This window comes from Oncorhynchus keta, chromosome 10 (genome assembly GCF_023373465.1).
Source record: "Oncorhynchus keta strain PuntledgeMale-10-30-2019 chromosome 10, Oket_V2, whole genome shotgun sequence".
Taxonomy (NCBI): Eukaryota; Metazoa; Chordata; class Actinopteri; order Salmoniformes; family Salmonidae; genus Oncorhynchus; species Oncorhynchus keta.
Genome location: NC_068430.1, coordinates 64,958,652 through 64,982,186, shown reverse-complemented (window position 1 = coordinate 64,982,186; position 23,535 = coordinate 64,958,652). Strand labels below are relative to the sequence as shown.

General features: G+C 44.6%; 1 protein-coding gene across 1 annotated transcript; it reads left to right on the top strand.

Moving 5' to 3' along the window:
- The first annotated feature begins 950 nt into the window (after positions 1–950).
- On the top strand, positions 951–12,247 carry LOC118389219 (cytoglobin-2-like). The gene is made up of 3 exons (XM_035779058.2): positions 951–1,447; positions 9,480–9,711; positions 9,974–12,247. The coding sequence occupies exons 1-3, from the start codon at positions 1,299–1,301 to the stop codon at positions 10,136–10,138; spliced, it is 546 nt and encodes a 181-aa protein (XP_035634951.1). The 5' UTR covers positions 951–1,298; the 3' UTR covers positions 10,139–12,247.
- Positions 12,248–23,535: the final 11,288 nt, after the last annotated feature.

The following is a 23,535-nucleotide window of genomic DNA, read 5'->3' as shown; positions in this document are numbered from 1 at the left end:
AACCAGGCGATCCAAGACTTTTGTTGAATTTACTTTTGAATGGTTTCATCAAGTTTTTTTTATGAATCAGCGAGAAGTAAATACTCTATGACATATCATTTTAATTCATGTTTAACCTCCCTTATCAGGGAGTCCTCATAGGTTTGTGTAGCTGGTGGGACCAGGGGGCGGGTCCTCAGAGATGGGGCTGGGGGTCTACAATTTTAGTGGAGTACAATTTAAAAAATGACGTTCTCATGTGCAGCACCTTATCAGGCATAGAAATGTTTGGGCAAAAAAGTTGTGAGTGGAGATTTCTTGACCTCCATTATTTCATATCTTTCTCAATAGCCTGAATGCAAATGGTAACTTCTCTTTTTTACTCTCTCTCTCTCTCTTCTATCTGCTTTACCTGTCAAATGGTCAGGCACAATGTCCTGTGAGAGTCTGTGGAGAGACGGAGGCTTCCTATAGCTTTTTCTGTCACAGTTTATACAGGTTCTCTCAGGAGACGACACAGAACCCCACCACGAGCGCACACGCACACACACACTCTCCGTTTCTTTGTTTCTTTCCTTCTCTGGTACGGGAACTGTCTTCTCTCTGAACCTCTGTGTTTGTGAGGACCTGATGGAATGACGGAGGGAGTGGGAGAGAGGGGTGGAGAGAAAAGAGAGGAGGTAGAATAGAGATCATCTAGGACCTGTGTGCATGTGTATGTGCGTGCACGCACGTGCATGTGTGTGCATACATGTGTGTGTGTGTGCGTGCATGTGTTTGCGTGTGCGCGCACATTAGGTAGACAAAATGAAAGCGAGAAAGAGAGAGAGAGAAAGGGGGGGAGAGGAAGGCGGGAGGACAATACAGAGATCCTAGATGCTCTCTATTCTACCCCCTCTCTCTGTCTCTCCCCACCCCCTCTCTTTTCTCTCCACCCCTCTCTCCCACTCCCTCTGTCATTCAATCAGGTCCTCACAAACACAGAAGTTCAGAGGGAAGACAGCTCCCCTACTAGAGAAGGAAAGATACAAATAAAGGGAGAAAGAGAGAAACAGTGAGGGGAATAAAAAGAAGAAGTGGTATTAACAGTGGAGGACAAGTTTTGGAGGAGAGGAGAGCGAAGGAAGAGAGTGGTGGTTTTGGTGGGGGGTGGGTGGGTAGCGTTCACGGCTGCTCCGTCTCTCTCTCTCCTCCATCCCTCCGTCTCCGTCGCCGTGGGTTCACAGCTCTCCCTCTCCCTCCCCCCCTCCCTTGCTCCCTACCTCCCCCGCTCGCTGCTGCCGGGAGCCTCCGAGCTGCTGCGGCGGAGGTCGTCTCGGATGGAGTCGCCAAGAGACGTAGGAGGAGAGACGATGGAGCGCGGGGAGCGGGCCGAGCCACTGACCGATGCCGAGCGGGAGATCATCCAGAACACCTGGGTACACGTCTACGAGAACTGCGAGGACGTGGGCGTGTCGGTCCTCATAAGGTATGTGGTCAGGTGGGGGGGGTCCTCATAGTGGTGGGGTAGTTGGTCTCCACAGTGATGGGGCTGTTGGTCGCCATTGTGGTGGGGCTGGAGGTCCTCCTCAGGCACACATAGGGCTGATGGTCCTCATTAAGTACGTGGGCTTAGAGTCCTCATAGTGTTGCGGCTGGTGGTCCTCATAAGGTACGTGGAGTATCAGGGGTCCTCATAAGGTTTGTGTAGCTGGTGGGACCGGATGGCATGGGGGGGGTCTACAATTTTAGTGGAGTACAATTTTAAAAAGTACGTTCTCATGTACAGCCTCTTATCAGTCATAGAAAAGTTTGGGCAAAAAATGTTGTGAGTGGAGGATGATTGGGGTTAATTGGGACTAGACTTGACCAACATATAGACACAGATTTCTACTGATGTTTACTGCACCTGAGCACGGCTGGATGTGTGGTTTCCGTAGATTTGTGCAGATTGGAGGGGGCTCATACATTTTTATGAAATCCCACAGCAGGCTCTGGAAAAGGCAGGGAGATTGAGTCCACACTGCACAGACCACATACACACAATTCTGCTCTCATTCACTCACTTCTGTCCTCATTAAAAAGCAATTTCTCAGAAGCCCTCTTCATTCTACGGACTATTTTTGTAAGACACTATAATTGAGGGAGAGCACCCGTTTCTGTTTAAATGTCCTCCTATCTGAGGCAGACATTCCTGTTCTAGGTGTTCAGTTGGTGCTTTACACGTATTTCACATCTTTTACCTGTCACATCGTCACTCTAGACTTGAACCACCAGTTTAGCAGGTACCTTTCTGTGGCACCTGGATGACTGCTTATTATTCTTTATTTATTGAATTCTAATATTACAAGTTGTCTGTCACTTTGTTTGTATGTCTGTGTTGGTCTTAATTCTGAGGCTCTGCATCTGAAGAAAGAGTCGCTGTCTGACTGAGCTGGGATGCGTTTGACTTTTGTCTCAGTGTTGTCTCAGTTTTGTCTCAGTTTTGTCTCCGTGTTGTCTCAGTTTTGTCTCAGTTTTGTCTCCGTGTTGTCTCAGTTTTGTCTCAGTGTTGTCTCAGTTTTGTCTCAGTGTTGTCTCAGTGTTGTCTCAGTTTTGTCTCCGTGTTGTCTCAGTTTTGTCTCAGTGTTGTCTCAGTGTTGTCTCAGTTTTGCCTCCGTGTTGTCTCAGTGTTGTCTCAGTTTTGTCTCAGTGTTGTCTCCGTGTTGTCTCAGTTTTGTCTCAGTTTTGTCTCCGTGTTGTCTCCGTGTTGTCTCAGTTTTGTCTCAGTGTTGTCTCAGTTTTGTCTCAGTGTTGTCTCAGTTTTGTCTCAGTGTTGTCTCAGTGTTGTCTCCGTGTTGTCTCAGTTTTGTCTCAGTGTTGTCTCAGTTTTGTCTCAGTTTTGTCTCAGTGTTGTCTCAGTGTTGTCTCAGTTTTGTCTCCGTGTTGTCTCAGTTTTGTCTCAGTGTTGTCTCAGTTTTGTCTCAGTTTTGTCTCCGTGTTGTCTCCGTGTTGTCTCAGTGTTGTCTCAGTTTTGTCTCAGTTTTGTCTCAGTTTTGTCTCCGTGTTGTCTCCGTGTTGTCTCCGTGTTGTCTCAGTTTTGTCTCAGTGTTGTCTCAGTTTTGTCTCAGTTTTGTCTCAGTGTTGTCTCAGTGTTGTCTCCGTGTTGTCTCAGTTTTGTCTCAGTGTTGTCTCAGTGTTGTCTCCGTGTTGTCTCAGTTTTGTCTCAGTGTTGTCTCAGTTTTGTCTCAGTTTTGTCTCAGTGTTGTCTCAGTGTTGTCTCAGTTTTGTCTCCGTGTTGTCTCAGTGTTGTCTCAGTGTTGTCTCAGTTTTGTCTCAGTTTTGTCTCCGTGTTGTCTCAGTGTTGTCTCAGTGTTGTCTCAGTTTTGTCTCAGTGTTGTCTCAGTTTTATTTCCGTGTTGTCTCCGTGTTGTCTTAGTGTTGTCTCAGTGTTGTCTCAGTTTTGTCTCAGTTTTGTCTCAGATTTGTCTCAGTTTTGTCTCCGTGTTGTCTCAGTGTTGTCTCAGTTTTGTCTCAGTTTTGTCTCAGTTTTGTCTCAGTGTTGTCTCAGTGTTGTCTCCGTGTTGTCTCCGTGTTGTCTCAGTTTTGTCTCAGTTTTGTCTCCGTGTTGTCTCAGTGTTGTCTCAGTGTTGTCTCAGTTTTGTCTCAGTGTTGTCTCAGTTTTGTCTCAGTGTTGTCTCAGTGTTGTCTCCGTGTTGTCTCCGTGTTGTCTCAGTTTTGTCTCAGTTTTGTCTCCGTGTTGTCTCAGTGTTGTCTCAGTGTTGTCTCAGTTTTGTCTCAGTGTTGTCTCAGTTTTGTCTCAGTGTTGTCTCCGTGTTGTCTCCGTGTTGTCTCAGTGTTCCACATGGAATGCCGAGAGGGCTCGTTAAAACGGACAGCGTGGCGTCGCTAAGGCAGTGATGTGCTCTGATTTTGGGTGGAAGCGACAAGATAGTCCCTTAGGGAAAGCTCTGAGGGCAGAGAGTGTGTAGTGTTGTCTCTTTCTCTCTCTCTCTCTCTCTCTGTGTGTGTGTGTGTGTGTGTGTGTGTGTGTGTGTGTGTGTGTGTGTGTGTGTGTGTGTGTGTGTGTGTGTGTGTGTGTGTGTGTGTGTGTGTGTGTGTGTGTGTGTGTGTGAGTGAGTACATACGTGCATGTGTGTGGCATTCTTATCTGTGGATAACAGCAACAAGCTTTGGCACTTCACTGTCTCTCTTTCATTCTCCATATCTGTTCCTCTCTCTCCCTCACTTTCTTTCTCTCGCTTTCCTCAGTCTCCCTCCCATTCTCTATTCACTATGTCTCTTTCTTTCTATCTTTCATTTCTCTCTGTCCCTTGACATCAAGATCACAGGCTCTCTTGACATGCCCAGGCTTGAATGCTCTGCTGGGTCTGATGATCCTCCTGAGTGCAAAGCTTCTCATCTGCACCTACAGTACCAGTCAAAGTTTGGACACACCTACTCATTAAAGGGTTTTTCTTTATTTGTATTATTTTCTACATTGTAGAATAATAGTGAAGACATCAATAATAATAACACATGGAAATAACACACATGGAATCATGTAGTAACCAAAAAAATATGTTATATTTGAAGGTAGCCACTTCAAGGTAGCCACCCTTTGCCTTGATGACAACTTTGCACACTCTTGGCATTCTCTCAACGAGCTTCATAAGGTAGTCTGGAATGCATTTCAATTAACAGGTGTGCCTTGTTAAACGTTAATTTGTGGAATTTCTTTCCTTCTTAATGCATTTGAGCCAATCAGCTGTGTTGTGACAACGTTCTGCCCCTGAACAGGCAGTTAACCCACTGTTCCTAGGCCGTCTTTGAAAATAAGAATTTGTTCTTAACTGACTTGCCTAGTAAAATAAAGGTAAAATGTAAAAATAAAAAAAATAAAAAATGTAGTGGTGGTATACAGAAGATAGCCCTATTTGATAAAAGACCAAGTCCATATTATTGCAAGAACAGCTCAAATGAGCAAAGAGAAACAACAGTCAATCATTACTTTAAGACATGAAGGTCAGTCAATGTGTAAAATGTCAAGAACTTTTAGAGTTTCTTCAAGTGCAATCGCAAAAACCATCAAGCGCTATGATGAAACTGGCTCTCATGAGGACCACCACAGGAAAGGAAAACACAGAGTTCCCTCTGCTGCAGAGGATAAGTTCAGTAGGGTTACCAGCCTCAGAAATTGTATCCCAAATAAATGCTTCACAGAGTTCAAGTGACAGACACATCTCAACATTAACTGTTCAGAGGAGACTGCGTGAATCAGGCCTTCATGGTGACACTTTCTGTGATTTATTTAGAATTCAAGGCACACTTAACCAACATGGATACCACAGCATTCTGCAGCAATATGCCATCCCATCTGGTTTGCGCTTAGTGGGACTATCACTTGTTTTTCAACTGGACAATGACCTAACACACCTCCAGGCTGTATAAGGGCTATTTGACCAAGTAGGAGTGTGATGGAGTGCTGCATCAGATGACCTGGTCTCCACAATCACCCAACCTCAACCAATTGAGACGATTTGGAATGATTTGGACCGCAGAGTATGTGGGAACTCCTTTAAGACTTTTGGAAAAGCATTCCAGGTGAATCTGGTTGAGAGAATGCCAAGCATGTGCAAAGTTGTCATCAAGGCAAAGGGTGGCAACCTTGAAGAATCTCAAATCATGTATACATTTTGATTTGTTTAACACTTTTTTGGGTTAGTACATGATTCCATATGTGTTATTTCATAGTTTGGATGTCTTCACTATTATTCTACAATGTAGAAAATAGTACAAATGAAGAAAAACCCTTGAATGAGTAGGTGTGTCCAGAATTTTGACTGGTGCAGTATGTCACACTCCCTAACATCCCTCTGTACCCACTAATTGGCCTGCTCCTATTAACAAGCAGATGGCCCGAGTAAGCAGGTCATCTGTGTGGAATGGATAATGGTCTAATAGCTATCCTGAAAACACGTTGAAGAGTGGATGGATACTGCGTCAAAGCCTTCCACTTTTCAGTTGACTTCCATGGTTCGCCATGTGAACGCGTAGCTATTTGCATTTGTATCCTTCAGCTTGGATGGTCGGAAAGAATAGACAGTGACAATAGCCTGGGCTAATGTCATCATCAATGCGCACAAATGCAATTTCACCAATGAGGAGACCACCTCCGGCCATTTCGAGTACTGTACAAATGGCAGCTCAATGAAGTCGCCAAACATCGAGCAATAGTATTGGGCTGTGACTGGATGCTTCTGATACTAGCATGATGGATACATCTCCAAAGTGGTCCATCTTGATGACCGAGGAGATGTGAGTTGATTTGATTTCACGGAGTTGCTTTGAATGACCATGAAGAGAAACCACCTCTCTGTGTCTAATGCTCGCACAGGTTTGTCAATGTCGTTTTTCTCAGTAATTGGAGCGTGTTGCCTTCCCGAAAAGAACCCTTCAAGACTAATTAGAATGTGACTAACAAACCACTAATGGTGCTGCGTTGATGACTTCATTGAAATGCAGCGACAGGTTGGGGGAATTCAGTGTGAGAGCATCTTTGACACTCCAGACACTCCACTCTCACTCTCTGGTTCTGGTTGTGTTAGGCTTTCAGGGCAAATGTTTTAACAGTCTTGCATTATAGAGATGTAGAAATATACATGCAGATATAAAAGTGGATATACACCGTTAGTATATTTAACAGTATATTGCACAGTACTCTTGTACCTATAAAGGGTTCCCTGAAGAGGATTGGCAAGGTATACAAAAAAAGTCCTTCATTTCTGACTTCTAAGAGAAAAAGTCCTTTCCTCACACAGCTCTAAGGGACTTTCATGTTTATCTGCAAGGAACAACACGCTAGTGTTCCTTGTTGTTTCAAAGTGAAGCAGCGACAGCTGGGAGAGCTTGGCTTGGGGACAGCTATGGGCAAGCAGGCGCCTCTTTAGCGTAGCATAGCATGTCACAGGATCTGCGGGGATGCAGTGTAGTGTAGTGTAGCGCTGCTGCCAGGGGCCAAACCTAACCAACGCTGAATAACTAAACCCTCGTGCCCAGTCAGCCGCACTGGTGTAAAGCAACTACACGAGTCAAATTGGGTCAGGGGTGAAACAAGATGAGAGTGTGTGTGTGTGTGTGTGTGTGTGTGTGTGTGTGTGTGTGTGTGTGTGTGTGTGTGTGTGTGTGTGTGTGTGTGTGTGTGTGTGTGTGTGTGTGTGTGTGTGTGTGTGTGTGTGTGTGTGTGTGTTTCAATTATTCATTTGTTTACATATACAGCATGCTGTGCTTTCACCAGAAAGGGTGAGAGCAGAGTCAAAAATCAAAAAATATCCCCCACATATCTCCCTGTACGAGCAGTGCACCGCTTTGTAAGCTTGTGGAAACTTCATTATAGTCTTGTCGGCAAAAATACACAGCCGCTAATTGAGGTGCCCCGACGTGGTCAGCCTCAGCGGTGGGGACGTAAAAACTGTAGACCTTCAATCATAACAGAGCTGGGCGATTCCCATTCTCTCAGCTTTACATCTCATAGGGTGGTTGGAGAAATGGGCTTTACTGTATGGCCCTAAATAATAACGTGCAGTTCAAATAGTCCATAGACGGCACACACATCAGTCACAGTACCCTCTGTGCGAAGTCCAGTAATCCTCAGAGAGGTGCTCTTCCTTTTGAAGTTCCATTATTTTCCATTCAGAAATAGTGTGTAGTTCTGCAGGATATAGAGTATCTGTGACTAGGGAGGGAAGGACTTGACAAAAGCACTTTGTGACATACAAGCCTGGTATCTACTGTCACTTTTGTAGATGACAAAGCAGTCACAGGACATTGAGTTTTTTTTATTTTTTTCATCTTTCATCACTGTGTATGGCAGGTATTGTTATGTGGCTCATAATCAATGCCAAAGCATTCAGGCAGAGGAAACCTCCTACGCACAGTCACCGCGGGTGAATTGCTCCGAGAGGAACATCGACTGCCACCCGTCTCGCTCCTCCGGTCCCCAGCAGGACCTGCCTCTAATTACACTCAAAGAAACGTAAATATCTTAATGCTCCTCGACTCATCAGCACCACTTTACCGCGCCCGGAGCAGATTCTCCAAGGCTCCAAGTAGACGCGAGAAGTCATGACAAGCACACTCCACTCGCAGGACGTAAACACTCCACTCGCAGGACGTAAACACTCCACTCGCAGGACATAAACACTCCACTCGCAGGACGTCAACACTCCACTCGCAGGACATAAACACTCCACTCGCAGGACATAAACACTCCACTCGCAGGACGTCAACACTCCACTCGCAGGACATAAACACTCCACTCGCAGGACGTAAACACTCCACTCGCAGGACATAAACACTCCACTCGCAGGACGTAAACACTCCACTCGCAGGACGTCAACACTCCACTCGCAGGACATAAACACTCCACTCGCAGGACGTAAACACTCCACTCGCAAGACGTAAACACTCCAATCGCAGGACGTAAACACTCCAATCGCAGGACGTCAACACTCCACTCGCAGGACGTCAACACTCTACTCGCAGGACGTAAACACTCCACTCGCAGGACGTCAACACTCCACTCGCAGGACGTCAACACTCCACTCGCAGGACGTCAACACTCTACTCGCAGGACGTAAACACTCCACTCGCAGGACGTCAACACTCCACTTGCAGGACGTAAACACTCCACTCGCAGGACGTAAACACTCCACTCACAGGACGTCAACACTCCACTCGCAGGACGTCAAACACTCCACTCGCAGGACGTCAACACTCCACTCGCAGGACGTCAAAGAGACTTGAGTCGTAAGCCCAAGTCGTGACAAGTGATAAGTAAACCCAATCACCTAGGTGCAGATGAGGCTATGTTAACGAGGCTGATTACAACTTGAGGCACATTGTGCACTTTGAAAACTTTGGGTAGTTTTCATTAGCTCTAGGTCACACATTACAATGAGCGATAATGTCTCTGGAAATGTTTTATTAACTTGCGTGACTTTATGGCCACAGGGCGTCCCATTCAATGACCAGATTCAGAAATCTTCACGCTTGAACACTTCGATCAAATGTTATGAAGCGTACATATTCCCCACTAGTACCGATTTCAGTCATTCCAGTGACTTTTGCCGAGGGTATTAACTGACATATTATTCATCCTTCATTTGTGCACTGACATCATTTGATTGCCTGTAGGCATGTTGATATCTTCTGCTTTGCTCTGTGTGGATGATGAGGACATTCAAATAAGAGTGTTATTGTCTTACTAGAATATCATTGTCCTGGAACAACTGAAACCAGCATGGATGATATCCACGTAAGCTGTGCTTGTACCACCATGGCTCTGTACAAACTCTAACCCTGGCTCTTTTACCCCCAAGTTTCTTGGACTTCCCCTGATATTGTTTGATTGCACAGTCGTTCTGTGGGTATTATGATATTATGAGTACACTAACTTCTACCCAGAGCCATAGATACACCTTGTCACTAGAAGTTCCAGGAAAGTCACAGAGTAAGAATGTTATTGCTCTTCTGTCCTCCAGGTTCTTTGTGAACTTCCCGTCGGCCAAGCAGTACTTCAGCCAGTTTCAGGACATGGATGACCCAGAGGAGATGGAGCGCAGTGTCCAGCTGAGGCACCACGCCCGCCGGGTGATGAGCGCCATCAACACGGTGGTGGAGAACCTCCACGACCCAGAGAAAGTGTCCTCTGTTCTGGCTCTGGTGGGCAAGGCGCATGCTGTCAAACACAAGGTGGAGCCTATGTACTTTAAGGTGAGGGCGTGGCTTGTTTGTGTTAATGGTCCCCAATGACCCTCTGAAAGGTTTCGAGTGGAGAGGACGGAAGTTGCGTTGCTCTCTGTTTCAAGTTGAGGCCAACTGGAAAGTTTTTGAGGGTGTTTTTTTATGATGAGATTGCTCTCCTCCATTTTAACTCCTCTCTCTTTCTTCATCTACCAATTTTTATTTGCCATCCTCTTCCTCTCACTTTTTTCCTCATTGTTTATCTCACTTCCTCCCTTTCTCCATCTCTCAGATCCTGTGTGGTGTAATGCTGGAGGTGTTCTCGGAGGACTTCCCAGAGTTCTTCACGGCAGAAGTGCAAATGGTGTGGACGAAACTGATGGGGGCAGTGTACTGGCATGTGACGGGCGCCTACACAGAGGTTGGCTGGGTGCAGCTCTCCAGCTCGGCAGTGTGAGGGGCGATAGCAGGGGAGTGCAGGGCTGTGACGGTCTGTACGGATCCTGAAGGGGAAGTTTGGTCTCTGTAATGCCCCTGTCCAAGAAAAAATGAAAGGAACAGGGATGGAGGAAGGTGATTTTTAGGGCTGAGACTGTTCATAGAATATCTTGTTGTGTTCAACTTTTGGGGGAGTCGTTCCCCTCTCCCTGCTGACTCATTGTGTGTACTTTACTGTATAGCCCCTGAGGTGTTGTCTGTATAGCTCCTGGGATGTTGTCTGTATAGCGTACAGTAAGTGAGTGTGTGTATTCTCTTATGCCCTCATTCAACGCTCATTGTAGTATTGTAAATCTTCAATGTTTTCAAGGGAACTAAGGGCTCCATTTTAGGGATTTTTGTTGCTCACTGAAAGTATACCACTTTGGATTCCCAAACACACCCTGTATCTTTCCATGCCCATCTCATGCACTATGCAAACACACCCATCTGCTAACACCCTGTCCATACGGCAATTGGCTATTTTAAACAGTTTCAAAGTGATGGGATAGAGCCACGGGCTGACAGACCACTGTTAGAGTATCATCTCCTCTTTATAAGCATGCATGCACGCACGAGCGCACACACACACAATCACACACATACACCACTCTGCCGACTTTGACCACCCGTATGCTAATATTTACAGAGCATTTACTTGGTTTACATTTCCTCATTAAGAAACTGACTCCGGAGGTCTCTGAAATACAACGGACCCTTTGAAGTAGCATCAGTATATCTTTTACCTCTGAAAAAGTATTCATATCGAAAAAGTATTCATATCGACCAAATCTAATATACTAAGCACTCTACAACCCTACCAAGAGGTCTAGACACTTTGGTACAGTTTAAACCATGTTGGGTTGGCATGTACAATACGATGACACAAGTTGGAGCCCTGCTCCCGACTTTTCCCTGAATACACTACAAATGGATTTTGAATGTCACTTTAGATCCAATCTCCTCTGTGTCTCTGATGGTAACTCCTGCGCTCTGGTCCCTCTCGGCTTTGTCATTTACCATTAATGAGGAAGTAATGGGGCTCCGCTCTTCCTCTTCTGGTCATTCATCAAATATCTCCCCTACTCTCTCATCCTTTCTTTCCCCTGGCCAAATGCTGAGAGAAATCATCCCTCTATCTGCTTTGTTACCATGGCTACTTGGCTAATAATATAGTTCTACTCATATTCTACTGCCTTCTCCTTTGTTGTTCCTTTGGAGGCCAGCAGTAATGTTACGAGATGAAGGATATACAGTAGGCTTACATGGCTGATAATTAACTGACACAGGAAGTCGAGCTAACACAACATGACAAACTCGTTCAGCAAGAGACCAGTGGCTGTAGATGAGAGGAAATGAGGTGGATTACTGTAGAAGTCGTTGTATATAATAAATGCTCTCTCCCATTAAACCTACAGTACAATACACGCACCAGTCTCACACTGTTAGCAAAACATTTGACGTCAGATCTTGAGTACAACCCCGTTAGAGGGCAGGCTCCTCTGTTCCTCCGAGTAGCTCGGGATGGAGGAGTATTTGTGTTAGGCCTGAGTCACCCCGACAGGTTGTTTATTCAACCCTTGTCACCCATAATTCACAAAATGGCTACATAATCTTTTTTCTCCCTTAAGCTATGAGCTCGTACCCTCCATCTGCAGAGTTTTCCTCCCTGACAGTCTCTCGTGAACACAACACACACACACACACACACACACACACACACACACACACACACACACACACACACACACACACACACACACACACACACACACACACACACTTAAGCATATGTAGACATCATATACTACATCTGGGACTTCTTGTTGTGGTTTTCTTTTTTTGTCAGTCAGTTTTAAAGCTTGGACTTTATATTTTTCTAAATATAGAAAACAAAATGATTATCTGTATATGTATTTGGAATACTGTGTATGACTGAGATTATATACATTTGTTGACTGGGGGAGTGGGAGTGGTTTTGTGCTGTTTTAGCATGTTTGCACAGCCTACTACAGACGTGTACCTTTGCAGACCTGTGGAAATGAACTATCAATGACTATCAATAAAGTGATAACTACCTACACTTGTATCAGGGGGGTGACCTGTCTTTTAATGTGTGACCATATACTGTAGGTTTTATGTATTTGAATGTGTCTGGTCAGTTAGGATCACCACTTTATTTTAAGAATGTGAAATGTCAGAATAATAGTAGAGATAATTATTTATTTCAGCTTTTATTTCTTTCATCATATTCCCAGTGGGTCAGAAGTTACTATACACTCAATTAGTATTTGGTAGCATTGCCTTTAAATTGTTTAACTTGGGTCAAACGTTTCGGGTAGCCTTCCACAAGCTTCCCACAATAAGTTGGGTGAATTTTGGTCCATTACTCCTGACAGAGCTGGTGTAACCGAGTCAGGTTTGTAGGCCTCCTTGCTCGCACATGCTTTCTCAGTTTTGCCCACACATTTTCTATAGGATTGAGGTTAAGGTTTTGTGATGGCCACTCCAATACCTTCACTTTGTTGTCCTTAAGCCATTTTGCCACAACTTAGAAGTATGCTTGGGGTCATTGTCCATTTGGAAGACCCATTTGCGACCAAGCTTTAACTTCCTGACTGATGTCTTGAGATGTTGCTTCAGTATATCCACATCATTTTCCTCCCTCATGATGCCATCTATTTTGTGAAGTGCACCAGTCCCTCCTGCAGCAAAGCACCCCCACAACATGTTGCTGCCACCCCCGTGCTTCACGGTTGGGATAGTGTTCTTCAGCTTGCAAGCCTCCCCCTTTTTCCTCCAAACATAACGATGTTCATTATTGCCAAACATTTCTATTTTTGTTTCATCAGACAAGAGGACATTTCTCCAAAAAGTACAATCTTTGTCCCCATGTGCAGTTGCAAACTGTAGTCTGGCTTTTTATGTCGGTTTTGGAGCAGTGGCTTCTTCCTTGCTGAGCAGCTTTTCAAGTTATGTTGATATAGGTCTCGTTTTACTGTGAATATAGATACTTTTGTACCTGTTTCCTCCAGCATCTTCACATGGTCCTTTGCTGTTGTTCTGGGACTGATTTGCACTTTTCACACCAAAGTAAATTAATCTCTAGGAGACAGAACGTGTCTCCTTCCTGAGTATGACAGCTGCGTGGTCCCATGGTGTTTATACTTGCGTACTATTGTTTGTACAGATGAACGTGGTACCTTCAGGCGTTTGGAAATTGGTCCCAAGGATGAACCAGATTTGTGGAGGTCTACAATTATTATTTTTTTTATACTTCTGACCCACTGAAATTGTGATACAGTGAGTTATAGGTGAAATAATCTGTCTGTGAACAATTGTTGGAAAAATTACTTGTGTTATGCACAAAGTAGATGTCCTAACAGACATGCCAAAACTATAGTTTTTTATCAAGAAATCTGTGGAGTGGTTGAAAAACGAGTTTTAATGACAGCAATTTAAATGTATGTAAACTTCCGCCTTCAACTGTATATGTTGACTTTCAAATCAAACATTATTTGTCACATTCGCCGAATACAACAAGTGTAGACTTTACCGTGAAAGGCTTACTTAACCCAACAGTGCAGTTCCAGAAGAGTTAAGAAAATATTTACCAAGTAGACTCAAATAACAAGTAATAAATAAAAGTAACTCAATATGAATAACAATAATGAGGTTATATATATATTTTTTTGTTTAATTTTACCTTTATTTAACCAGGCAAGTCAGTTAAGAACACATTCTTATTTTCAATGACGGCCTGGGAACAGTGGGTTAACTGCCTGTTCAGGAGCAGAACGACAGATTTGTACCTTGTCAGCTCGGGGGTTTGAACTCACAACCTTCTGGTTACTAGTCCAACGCTCTAACCACTAGGCTAGCATGCCGTCACTATATAGGGGGCACGGGTACCGAGTCAGTGTGCGGGGGTACAGGCTAGTAATTAGTACATGAGGTAATTAGTAATTAGTTAGAGGTAATTAATACATGTAGATGGGGGTGAAGTGAAGTGACTATGCATAGATAATTAACAGAGAGTAGCAGAACAAAAGTACAAAAGGGAGGGGGGGGTCAATGTAAATAGTCCGGTGGCAATTTTATTAATTATTCAGCAGTCTTATGGCTTCAGGGTAGAAGCTGTTGAGGAGCTTTTTGGTCCTAGACTTGGCACTCTAGTACAGCTTGCTGTGCGATAGCAGAGAAAACAGTCTATAACTTGGGTGACTGGAGTCTCTGACAATTTTATGGGCTTTCCTCTGACACAGCCTATTGTATAGGTCCTGGATGGCAGGAAGCTTGGCCCCAGTGACGCACTACCCTCTGTAGCACCTTGCGGTCAGATGCCGAGCAGTTGCCATGCCAGGCGGTGATGCAACTGGTCAGGATGCTCTTGGTGGTGCAGCTGTAGAGCCTTTTGAGGATCTGGGGACCCATGCCAAATCTTTTCAGTCTTCTGAGGTGAAAAAGGTTTTGTCATGCCCTCTTCACGACTGCCTTGGTACATTTGGACCATGATAGTTCGTTGGTGATGTGGACACCAAGGAACTTGAAACTCTCGACCGGCTCCACTACAGCCCCGTCGATGTTAAAGTGGGCCTGTTCGGCGCGCCTTTTCCCGTAGTCCATGATCAATTCCTTTGTCTTGCTCACATTGAGGGAGAGGTTGTTGTCCTGGCACCACATTGCCAGTTCTCTTACCTCCTCCCTTTAGGCCATCTCATCATTGTCGGTGATCAGGCCTACCACTGTTGTGTCGTCAGCAGTCGTGGGCAAACATGGAACACAGGAGAGTACACACCCCTGAGGGGCCCCAGTGTTAAGGATCAGCGTGGCAGACATGTTGTTGCCTACTCTTACCACCTGGGGGCGGCCCATGAAGAAGTCCAGGATCCAGTTGCAGAAGAAGGTGTTCTGTCCCAGAGTCCTTAGCTTAGTGATGAGCTTCTTGGGCACTATGGTGTTGAACGCTGAGCTATAGTCAATGAACAGCATTCTCACACAGGTGTTCCTTTTGTCCAGGTGAGAAAGGGCAGTGTGGAGTGTGATTGAGATTGCGTCATCTATGGATCTGTTGGGGCGGTATGAGAATTGGAGTGGGTCTAGTGTGTCTGGGAGGATGCTGTTGATGTGAGCCATGACCAGCCTTTCAAAGCACTTCATGGCTACTGACGTGAGTGCCATGAGGCGGTAATCATTTAGGCAGGTTACCTTCACTTCCTTGGGCACAGGGACTATGGTGGTCTGCTTGAAACATGTAGGTATTACAGACTCGGTCAGGGAGAGGTTGAAAATGTCAGTGAAGACACTTGACAGTTGGTCCGCACATGCTTTGAGTACACATCCTGGTAATCCATCTGGCCCAGCGGATTTGTGAATGTTGACCTGTTTAAAGGTTTTGTTCACATTGGCTACCGAGAGCACTATCACACAGTCATCCAGAACAGCTGGTGTTCTCATGCATGCTTCAGTGTTTCTTGCCTCAAAGAGAGCATAAAAGGCATTTAGCTTGACTGGTAGGCTCGCGTCACTGGGCAGCTCGCATTTAGGTTTCCCTGTGTCATCCGTAATAGTTTTCACGACCTCTAACATCCAACGAGCATTAGAGCCGGTGTAGTAGGATTCAATCTTAATCCTGTATTGACACTTTGCTTGTTTGAAGGCATAGCGGGATTTCTTATAAGCATCCGGAGTAGTCTCCCGCTCCTTGAAAGCGATGATGCCTGTAATCAATGGCTTCTGGTTGGGATATGTACGTACAGCCACTGTGGGGACAACGTCGTCGATGCACTTATTGATGAAGCCGATGACTGAGGTGGTGTACTCCTCAATGCCATTGGATGAATCCCGGAAAATATTCCAGTCTGTGCTAGCAAAACAGTCCTATAGTGTAGCATCCACGTCATCTGACCACTTCCAAGTCACTGGTACTTCCTGTTTTAGTTTTTGCTTGTAAGCAGAAATCAGGAGGATAGAACTATGGTTAGATTTGCCAAATGCAGGGCGGGGGAGAGCTTTGTATGCATCTCTGTGTGTGGAGTAAAGGCGGTCTAGGATTTATTTTTCTCTGGTTGCACATGTGACATGCTGGTAAAAATTTGGTAAACTAATTTAAGTTTGCCTGCATTAAAGTCCCTGGCCACTAGGAGCGCCGCTTCTGGGTGAGCATTTTCTTCTTTGCTTATGGCCTTATAGAGTTGGTTGAGAGCGGTCTTAGTGCCAGCTTTGTTCTGTGGTGTTAAATAGATGGCTACGAATAATATAGATGAGAACTCTCTTGGTAGATAATGTGGTCTACAGCTTATCATAAGGTACTCTACCTCAGGTGAGCAATACCTCGAGACTTCTTTAATATTAGAAATCGCGCACCAGCTGTTATTGACAAATAGACACACCACCCACCCCTCGTCTTACCAGAGGTAGCGTCTCTGTTCTGACAATGCATGAAAAATCCCACTAGCTCTATATCGTTCATATCGTTGTTCAGCCAAGTCTCGGTGAAACATAAGATGCTACAGTTTTTGATGTCCTGTTGGTAGGATAATCTTAATTGTAAGTCATCTATTTTATTTTCCAATGATTGCACGTTAGCAAAAAGGATTCTCAGAAGGCAGCCCGATCTGTGGCCCCTTTTCCTGTGTCTTTTCTTCACGCAAAAGGCGTGGATCTGGGCCTGTTCCAGTGAAAGCAGGATATCCTTCTCATCTGACTCTTTAAAGCAAAACGTTTATTCCAGTCCGCGGTGAGTAATCGCTGTTCTGATATCCAGAAGTTGTTTTCGGTCATAAGAGACGGTAGCAGTAACATTATACACACAATAAAAATTAACAAAATAGCCCAATTGGTTGGGAGAATGTAAAACGTCAACCATGTTCTTCGGCGCCATCTTCCAAGACTGTGCAGCCTTTCCTATGAGTTTGTCAATTCTACTCAGTTCTCTATTCTCTTCTCTTAGAGTGCCAGTCTAAGAGAAGTAGCCTGGTCCCAGATCTGTTTGTGCTATCATGTAAACTCCTTGTCACCCATTGACAATGAGCAATTTAATTCGCAAGAGCAAAAACAGATCTGGGACCAGGCTAGGCTATTTATCTTCCCTCCCCTTCTCTCCTATGGTGCAGAAGACTGAAATAGCACACAGGACCTCTTGCCTACAGGTGCCCATAGGTACTGGGTTTGCGAGTCCCTCTGTTTCACTCTGCTAACTCAATAATGAGATGTAAATGTCATTTATCAATGATTAACGGACGTGCCTGTTCGCTGGTTGATGCTCAGAGCAATGCTCTTTATCAAAAGGGCACCAGTGGGAGCTTCAAAAAGAAGGCATCCTTTTTTAAATTCCACATGGTAATGTATTCCGGGTCTCTTGCCGATATATCATCCTGTACTTTATCATCAGATGTGGTTATAACTTTGTTTTATTGTACATTTATGCAAATCCAATGACTGCTCGGAGTCTTACAGTGTTGGCGGGAAGAATTCTCAATATCGTGGAAACTTCCAGATGTTGGATTTAATTGAATGATTAAGCCCTGTAGTATATTCTACATCTCCCACCTCCTACTGTATCTGCAGAGGAATAACTCCAATGGTATTTAGCAGTGTGTGTGCTCCCCTGTGTGCTGTGTTGACAGGATGGTGACGTTTCACCATGGCGACCAGTCTCTTGTCACCCAGCTTGACATTCTAGCCAGCGCTGGTGACAATCAGGGACTCATTTGGCCAGGTTCCCATGGTGATAACAAAGACACAAACACACATGTGCACCTACATCAACATTCCAAGCTGTACAGTAAGGTTACAAGTACCGGTGAATGAAAAGGGAACACACACACACACACGCATGTGCACACACACACACAAACACACACCTGCCTACCTATCTGACTCAGCAGTGTCAGGGACAACAGAACAGCATTTGGCAGCAAATCAACAATGCATCACCTATGTGGCTATGTAACCTCCTCATGGTACAACAGGTAATGTCAACACATATCTCATCCAGAGGCCTGTTGGTACATACTTGAACTCCTAGCAACATACAGGACCTCTATAGTCATGATAGGAGAGGACTTAATAAGCATTGTTCTTTCTACCATGGCTACCTAATCATCCACAGCCTCCAATTGATTCATAGAAACACTCTTCTCCACAGAGATGAGATGTGCACATAACTTGTACAATTCACATTCCTGGCGCTGCTCCTGTGGATCCAAAACCATCCGATACCCATGCTTCAGAACATTCGTGACAGGCGCGAGGAGTTTCACGTCTCCTTTGCTGATAGAATTCCATGAGAATGGCCATGTCGAAATGCCAGGGTCACATTCACAATCTCCTCACTCTAACAAGACAGGGGAGGATGGCATTCATTGACATCTGGGATCATGAAGAGACAGAAAGCACCCATTCCTTCTTTACGCCTTTCCCTGTAATAGAGTGCCTTGCGAAAGTATTCGGCCCCCTTGAACTTTGCGACCTTTTGCCACATTTCAGGCTTCAAACATAAAGATATAAAACTGTATTTTTTTGTGAAGAATCAACAACAAGTGGGACACAATCATGAAGTGGAACGAGATTTATTGGATATTTCAAACTTTTTTAACAAATCAAAAACTGAAAAATTGGGCGTGCAAAATTATTCAGCCCCCTTAAGTTAATACTTTGTAGCGCCACCTTTTGCTGCGATTACAGCTGTAAGTCGCTTGGGGTATGTCTCTATCAGTTTTGCACATCGAGAGACTGAAATTTTTTCCCATTCCTCCTTGCAAAACAGTTCGAGCTCAGTGAGGTTGGATGGAGAGCATTTGTGAACAGCAGTTTTCAGTTCTTTCCACAGATTTTCGATTGGATTCATGTCTGGACTTTGACTTGGCCATTCTAACACCTGGATATGTTTATTTTTGAACCATTCCATTGTAGATTTTGCTTTATGTTTTGGATCATTGTCTTGTTGGAAGACAAATCTCCGTCCCAGTCTCAGGTTTTCTTCCAGAATGGTCCTGTATTTGGCTCCATCCATCTTCCCATCAATTTTAACCATCTTCCCTGTCCCTGCTGAAGAAAAGCAGGCCCAAACCATGATGCTGCCACCACCATGTTTGACAGTGGGGATGGTGTGTTCAGGGTGATGAGCTGTGTTGCTTTTACGCCAAACATAACGTTTTTCATTGTTGCCAAAAAGTTCAATTTTGGTTTCATCTGACCAGAGCATCTTCTTCCACATGTTTGGTGTGTCTCCCAGGTGGCTTGTGGCAAACTTTAAACAACACTTTTTATGGATATCTTTAAGAAATGGCTTTCTTCTTGCCACTCTTCCATAAAGGCCAGATTTGTGCAATATACGACTGATTGTTGTCCTATGGACAGAGTCTCCCACCTCAGCTGTAGATCTCTGCAGTTCATCCAGAGTGATCATGGGCCTCTTGGCTGCATCTCTGATCAGTCTTCTCCTTATATGAGCTGAAAGTTTAGAGGGATGGCCAGGTCTTGGTAGATTTGCAGTGGTCTGATACTCCTTCCATTTCAATATTATCGCTTGCACAGTGCTCCTTGGGATGTTTAAAGCTTGGGAAATCTTTTTGTATCCAAATCCGGCTTTAAACTTCTTCACAACAGTATCTCGGACCTGCCTGGTGTGTTCTTTGTTCTTCATGATGCTCTCTGCGCTTTTAACGGACCTCTGAGACTATCACAGTGCAGGTGCATTTATACGGAGACTTGATTACACACAGGTGGATTGTATTTATCATCATTAGTCATTTAGGTCAACATTGGATCATTCAGAGATCCTCACTGAACTTCTGGAGAGAGTTTGCTGCACTGAAAGTAAAGGGGCTGAATAATTTTGCACGCCCAATTTTTCAATTTTTGATTTGTTAAAAAAAGTTTGAAATATCCAATAAATGTCGTTCCACTTCATGATTGTGTCCCACTTGTTGTTGATTCTTCACAAAAATATACAGTTTTATATCTTTATGTTTGAAGCCTGAAATGTGGCAAAAGGTCGCAAAGTTCAAGGGGGCCGAATACTTTCGCAAGGCACTGTAGTTCATTAGGTTGCCAAGGGTCTGGCATTCAGGGGCCTATGAAAAGTATTCCATAAGGGAAGTCGTCAATATAGGCTTCTGTGGGGCACATCATGGTAGTAGCATTGATAGCCAGTGATAATGCTGGTCGATAAACAGGAAGATGATTCATCTTGAGACTTTTTCTAGTCCAGGACCTGAAGCAGAAGTTCCATATGTAACTGGTATACGTGTCTAATTGGAGATTAATGAGAAAGTGCGTACACATCACATAGTGGCTTATGCTAGTGCAGTATCAGTGATCTCATCTGGTCTAATCGCCATCTGCTAATCCAGCCAGGTTTTAGCAGGGGTCTAGGAAAGACATACGGGCAGCGGACTGGAACAGGCTAACAGGCTAACGCTACACTAACTTGGCCCCTCCGGATTGTGGGACAGGGAGCCCCCATGAGCTGTTCATGCTGACCCGGCCTGCCTGCTGGGTGCGTGGGCCAGGTTGATCATGTGCACCACGATCCTGATCATCTCGACCCTGTCAGTCATTCTGCGCAGACGATTCAACAACCGAGTCAAACCGTGAGTACATCCAAGCCTAACCACCGATAAACCATTCATCCCTTTACATTCCCTGCTTGCCAGTGTCTGGCATAGAGAAAGTCAACTGGTCTAGACGGAGAGCTCCAATCCCTATCATGCTCTGGTTGGGGGCTCTAAGTTTGATGTCTGAGGGCTCTAGTCTTGTTTGATGGATTTATTATTGTGTGGGATTTGCAATGAGAAAGAATCCGTTTTGCCAGCACTTGGGCTCTTCAGTTCGAATCATTTGTTAGAATCATTTGTCATCTCCCAATCATTTGTCGTCTCCACTCTCTATCTCTATTATGTGTGATGAGTATAATGCCAGTACGGAGTACACCAGATGTATGTGTTCTAGTTCCCCCCCCAGCCTTAATATAAGGCCCTCCCTGTCCTTGAATGTCATCTCACTGTGACTGTCAGAGTCTGGGAAAAGAGGCAATTAAGTGGTGTGAAAAACACCAGGGGTCGAGGGTTGAATTGATTCAAGGTGATTTTGTGCTGCGAAGCTGGCATCGTTAGTGTGAAAGTGTGCTCAGTTAGTTCCCTGCTGAATGTTATGTTGAAGGACAGCTCTTGGAACAACCATTCTGGGAGAAACCAGAGGTTTCTAGTAAATATGAATTGTTAACGCCATGGTGGCCATAAAACTCAAGATCATGGGGAGGAAATCAATTGCGGTACTACAGCATGATACCGAAATAACAGACGATCTCTTCATGCAAAGGTGAGAGAGGAAGTAAAGTTCCGTATGTGAGGTTATTTTGTTTTGAGGAATGTAAAAACACCACTATGCTGGATAGATTGTCTATAGAGGCTTGGGTGTGGTGGTTTGGATGTCAAGCTGATGCTAAATACCAGCCTGTACCCGGTGTGCCAGCCTCCCAGTCAACTCTGAACTGAAGTTGGGCTATAAGATTGTTTACAACAAAAAAAACGACCCAAGCCTCACGTGTTGTTTTGTACCATTATGACTCATGGATTACTGTCAAGCCATTAAAATCCATCCTTAAAATGCTTGTCAAGATAATCCTTGAGATAATCTTTCTCTGCTCACATTTGTCTAACTCTGCGCAACAAGAGAACAGGCTGTGATCGGGTTGAAAAGTTTGAGTTGAAAGGTTGAGGGTAGACATTATGGCGTTATTAGAGTTAAAGCCAGTTTGCCAGGGAGGAGATGGGACAGCCTGTTCTTTCGCCATGAGATTTACAACCAATGTAAGCATTCTATTGTGTGATCAATTTGACTGGGTGAGACAGTGCTACTGTAGTGTTTCACCATCAGCTCTGACAGTCAGTCTTAGATTGACCTGATACACTATTGGGTAACACTTTATTTGAATAGGCCATCTGTAGATGATCTACAGACTATTTGCAGACTATCAGTAACATTTGAAATAACTATCTACTAACCCTAGCCCTAGACCTACCCCTAACCTTAACCCTTATCCAGGCTGTATCACATCCGGCCGTGATTGGGAGTCCCATAGGGCAGCTCACAATTGGCCCAGCGTTGTCCGGGTTTGGCCATCGTGTAGGCCGTCATTGTAAATAAGAATTTGTTCTTAAGTGACTTGCCGAGTTAAATAAAGGTTAAATAAAAAAATAAAAAAATATTCTAACCCTAAACTTAACCTTTACCCTGACCCTAGCCCTAACCCTAACTGTAACCTTAGCAAGCAGTTGCTTATCAACAGATAGTTTGTTGGTAGTATGATCATCTGTAGAGCATCTACAGATGGACTATCCAAATAAAGAGTGACACACTACTGTCCTTGGAGAGCCTTGTTGCTGGAGAGTTGAGTAGAGAGAGAGGCCACTGAGGACATTCCCCTGACAGTCATTCCCACAAGCACATACTTACACAGACAACATTACAGACACTCCTCAGCCACCCACAGTATCACTCTCACACAGCCAGTCCAAAGAAATAACACACTTTAAGTAACAGTACCTCTTCAGCAATATACCTTTTTTTTTAACCTTTATTTAACTAGGCAAGTCAGTTAAAAACAAATTCTTATTTTCAATGACAGCCTAGGAACAGTGGGTTAACTGCCTGTTCAGGGGCAGAACGACAGATTTGTACCTTGTCAGCTCAGGGGTTTGAACTTGCAACCTTCCGGTTACTAGTCCAACGCTCTAACCACTAGGCTACCCTACCAGATACACTGGATTTGTTTTTTAAATGACGGTCTATCAAAAGGCAAAAGGCCTCCTGTGGGGACAGGGGCTGGGATTCAAAAGAAATGTAATTGAATTAAATAAAATGTGTTGTTTTATAGGGTCAGCTGTAGTAGTATGACACCCCTGGAGCAAATTAGGGTTAAGTGTCTTGCTCAAGGGCACATCAATAGATGTGTTACAGGCCCAACACTCTAACCGCTAGGCAACCTTCCGACCTGCCACCCAGTTTACTATGTAAGAGCATTCCCTCATCAGCATTCCCTATCAGCTCAGCACATGGAGATGCCACAGGGCTTGGGGTGGCAGGAGTGGTTTGAGTATATTCAAACATCTCCCGTGGGACTGAGACCCAACAACACAGATCTTCTGTTTACCCCTGGAGCTGATTAACACTCTCTCTATGAATCTCTGACCTGCCGTACAATCTCTGGAGGCTTGTTTTAAATCATGTAAAACACATGCGCGCGCACACATACACACACACACACACACACACACACACACACACACACACACACACACACACACACACACACACACACACACACACACACACACACACACACACACACACACACACACACACACACAC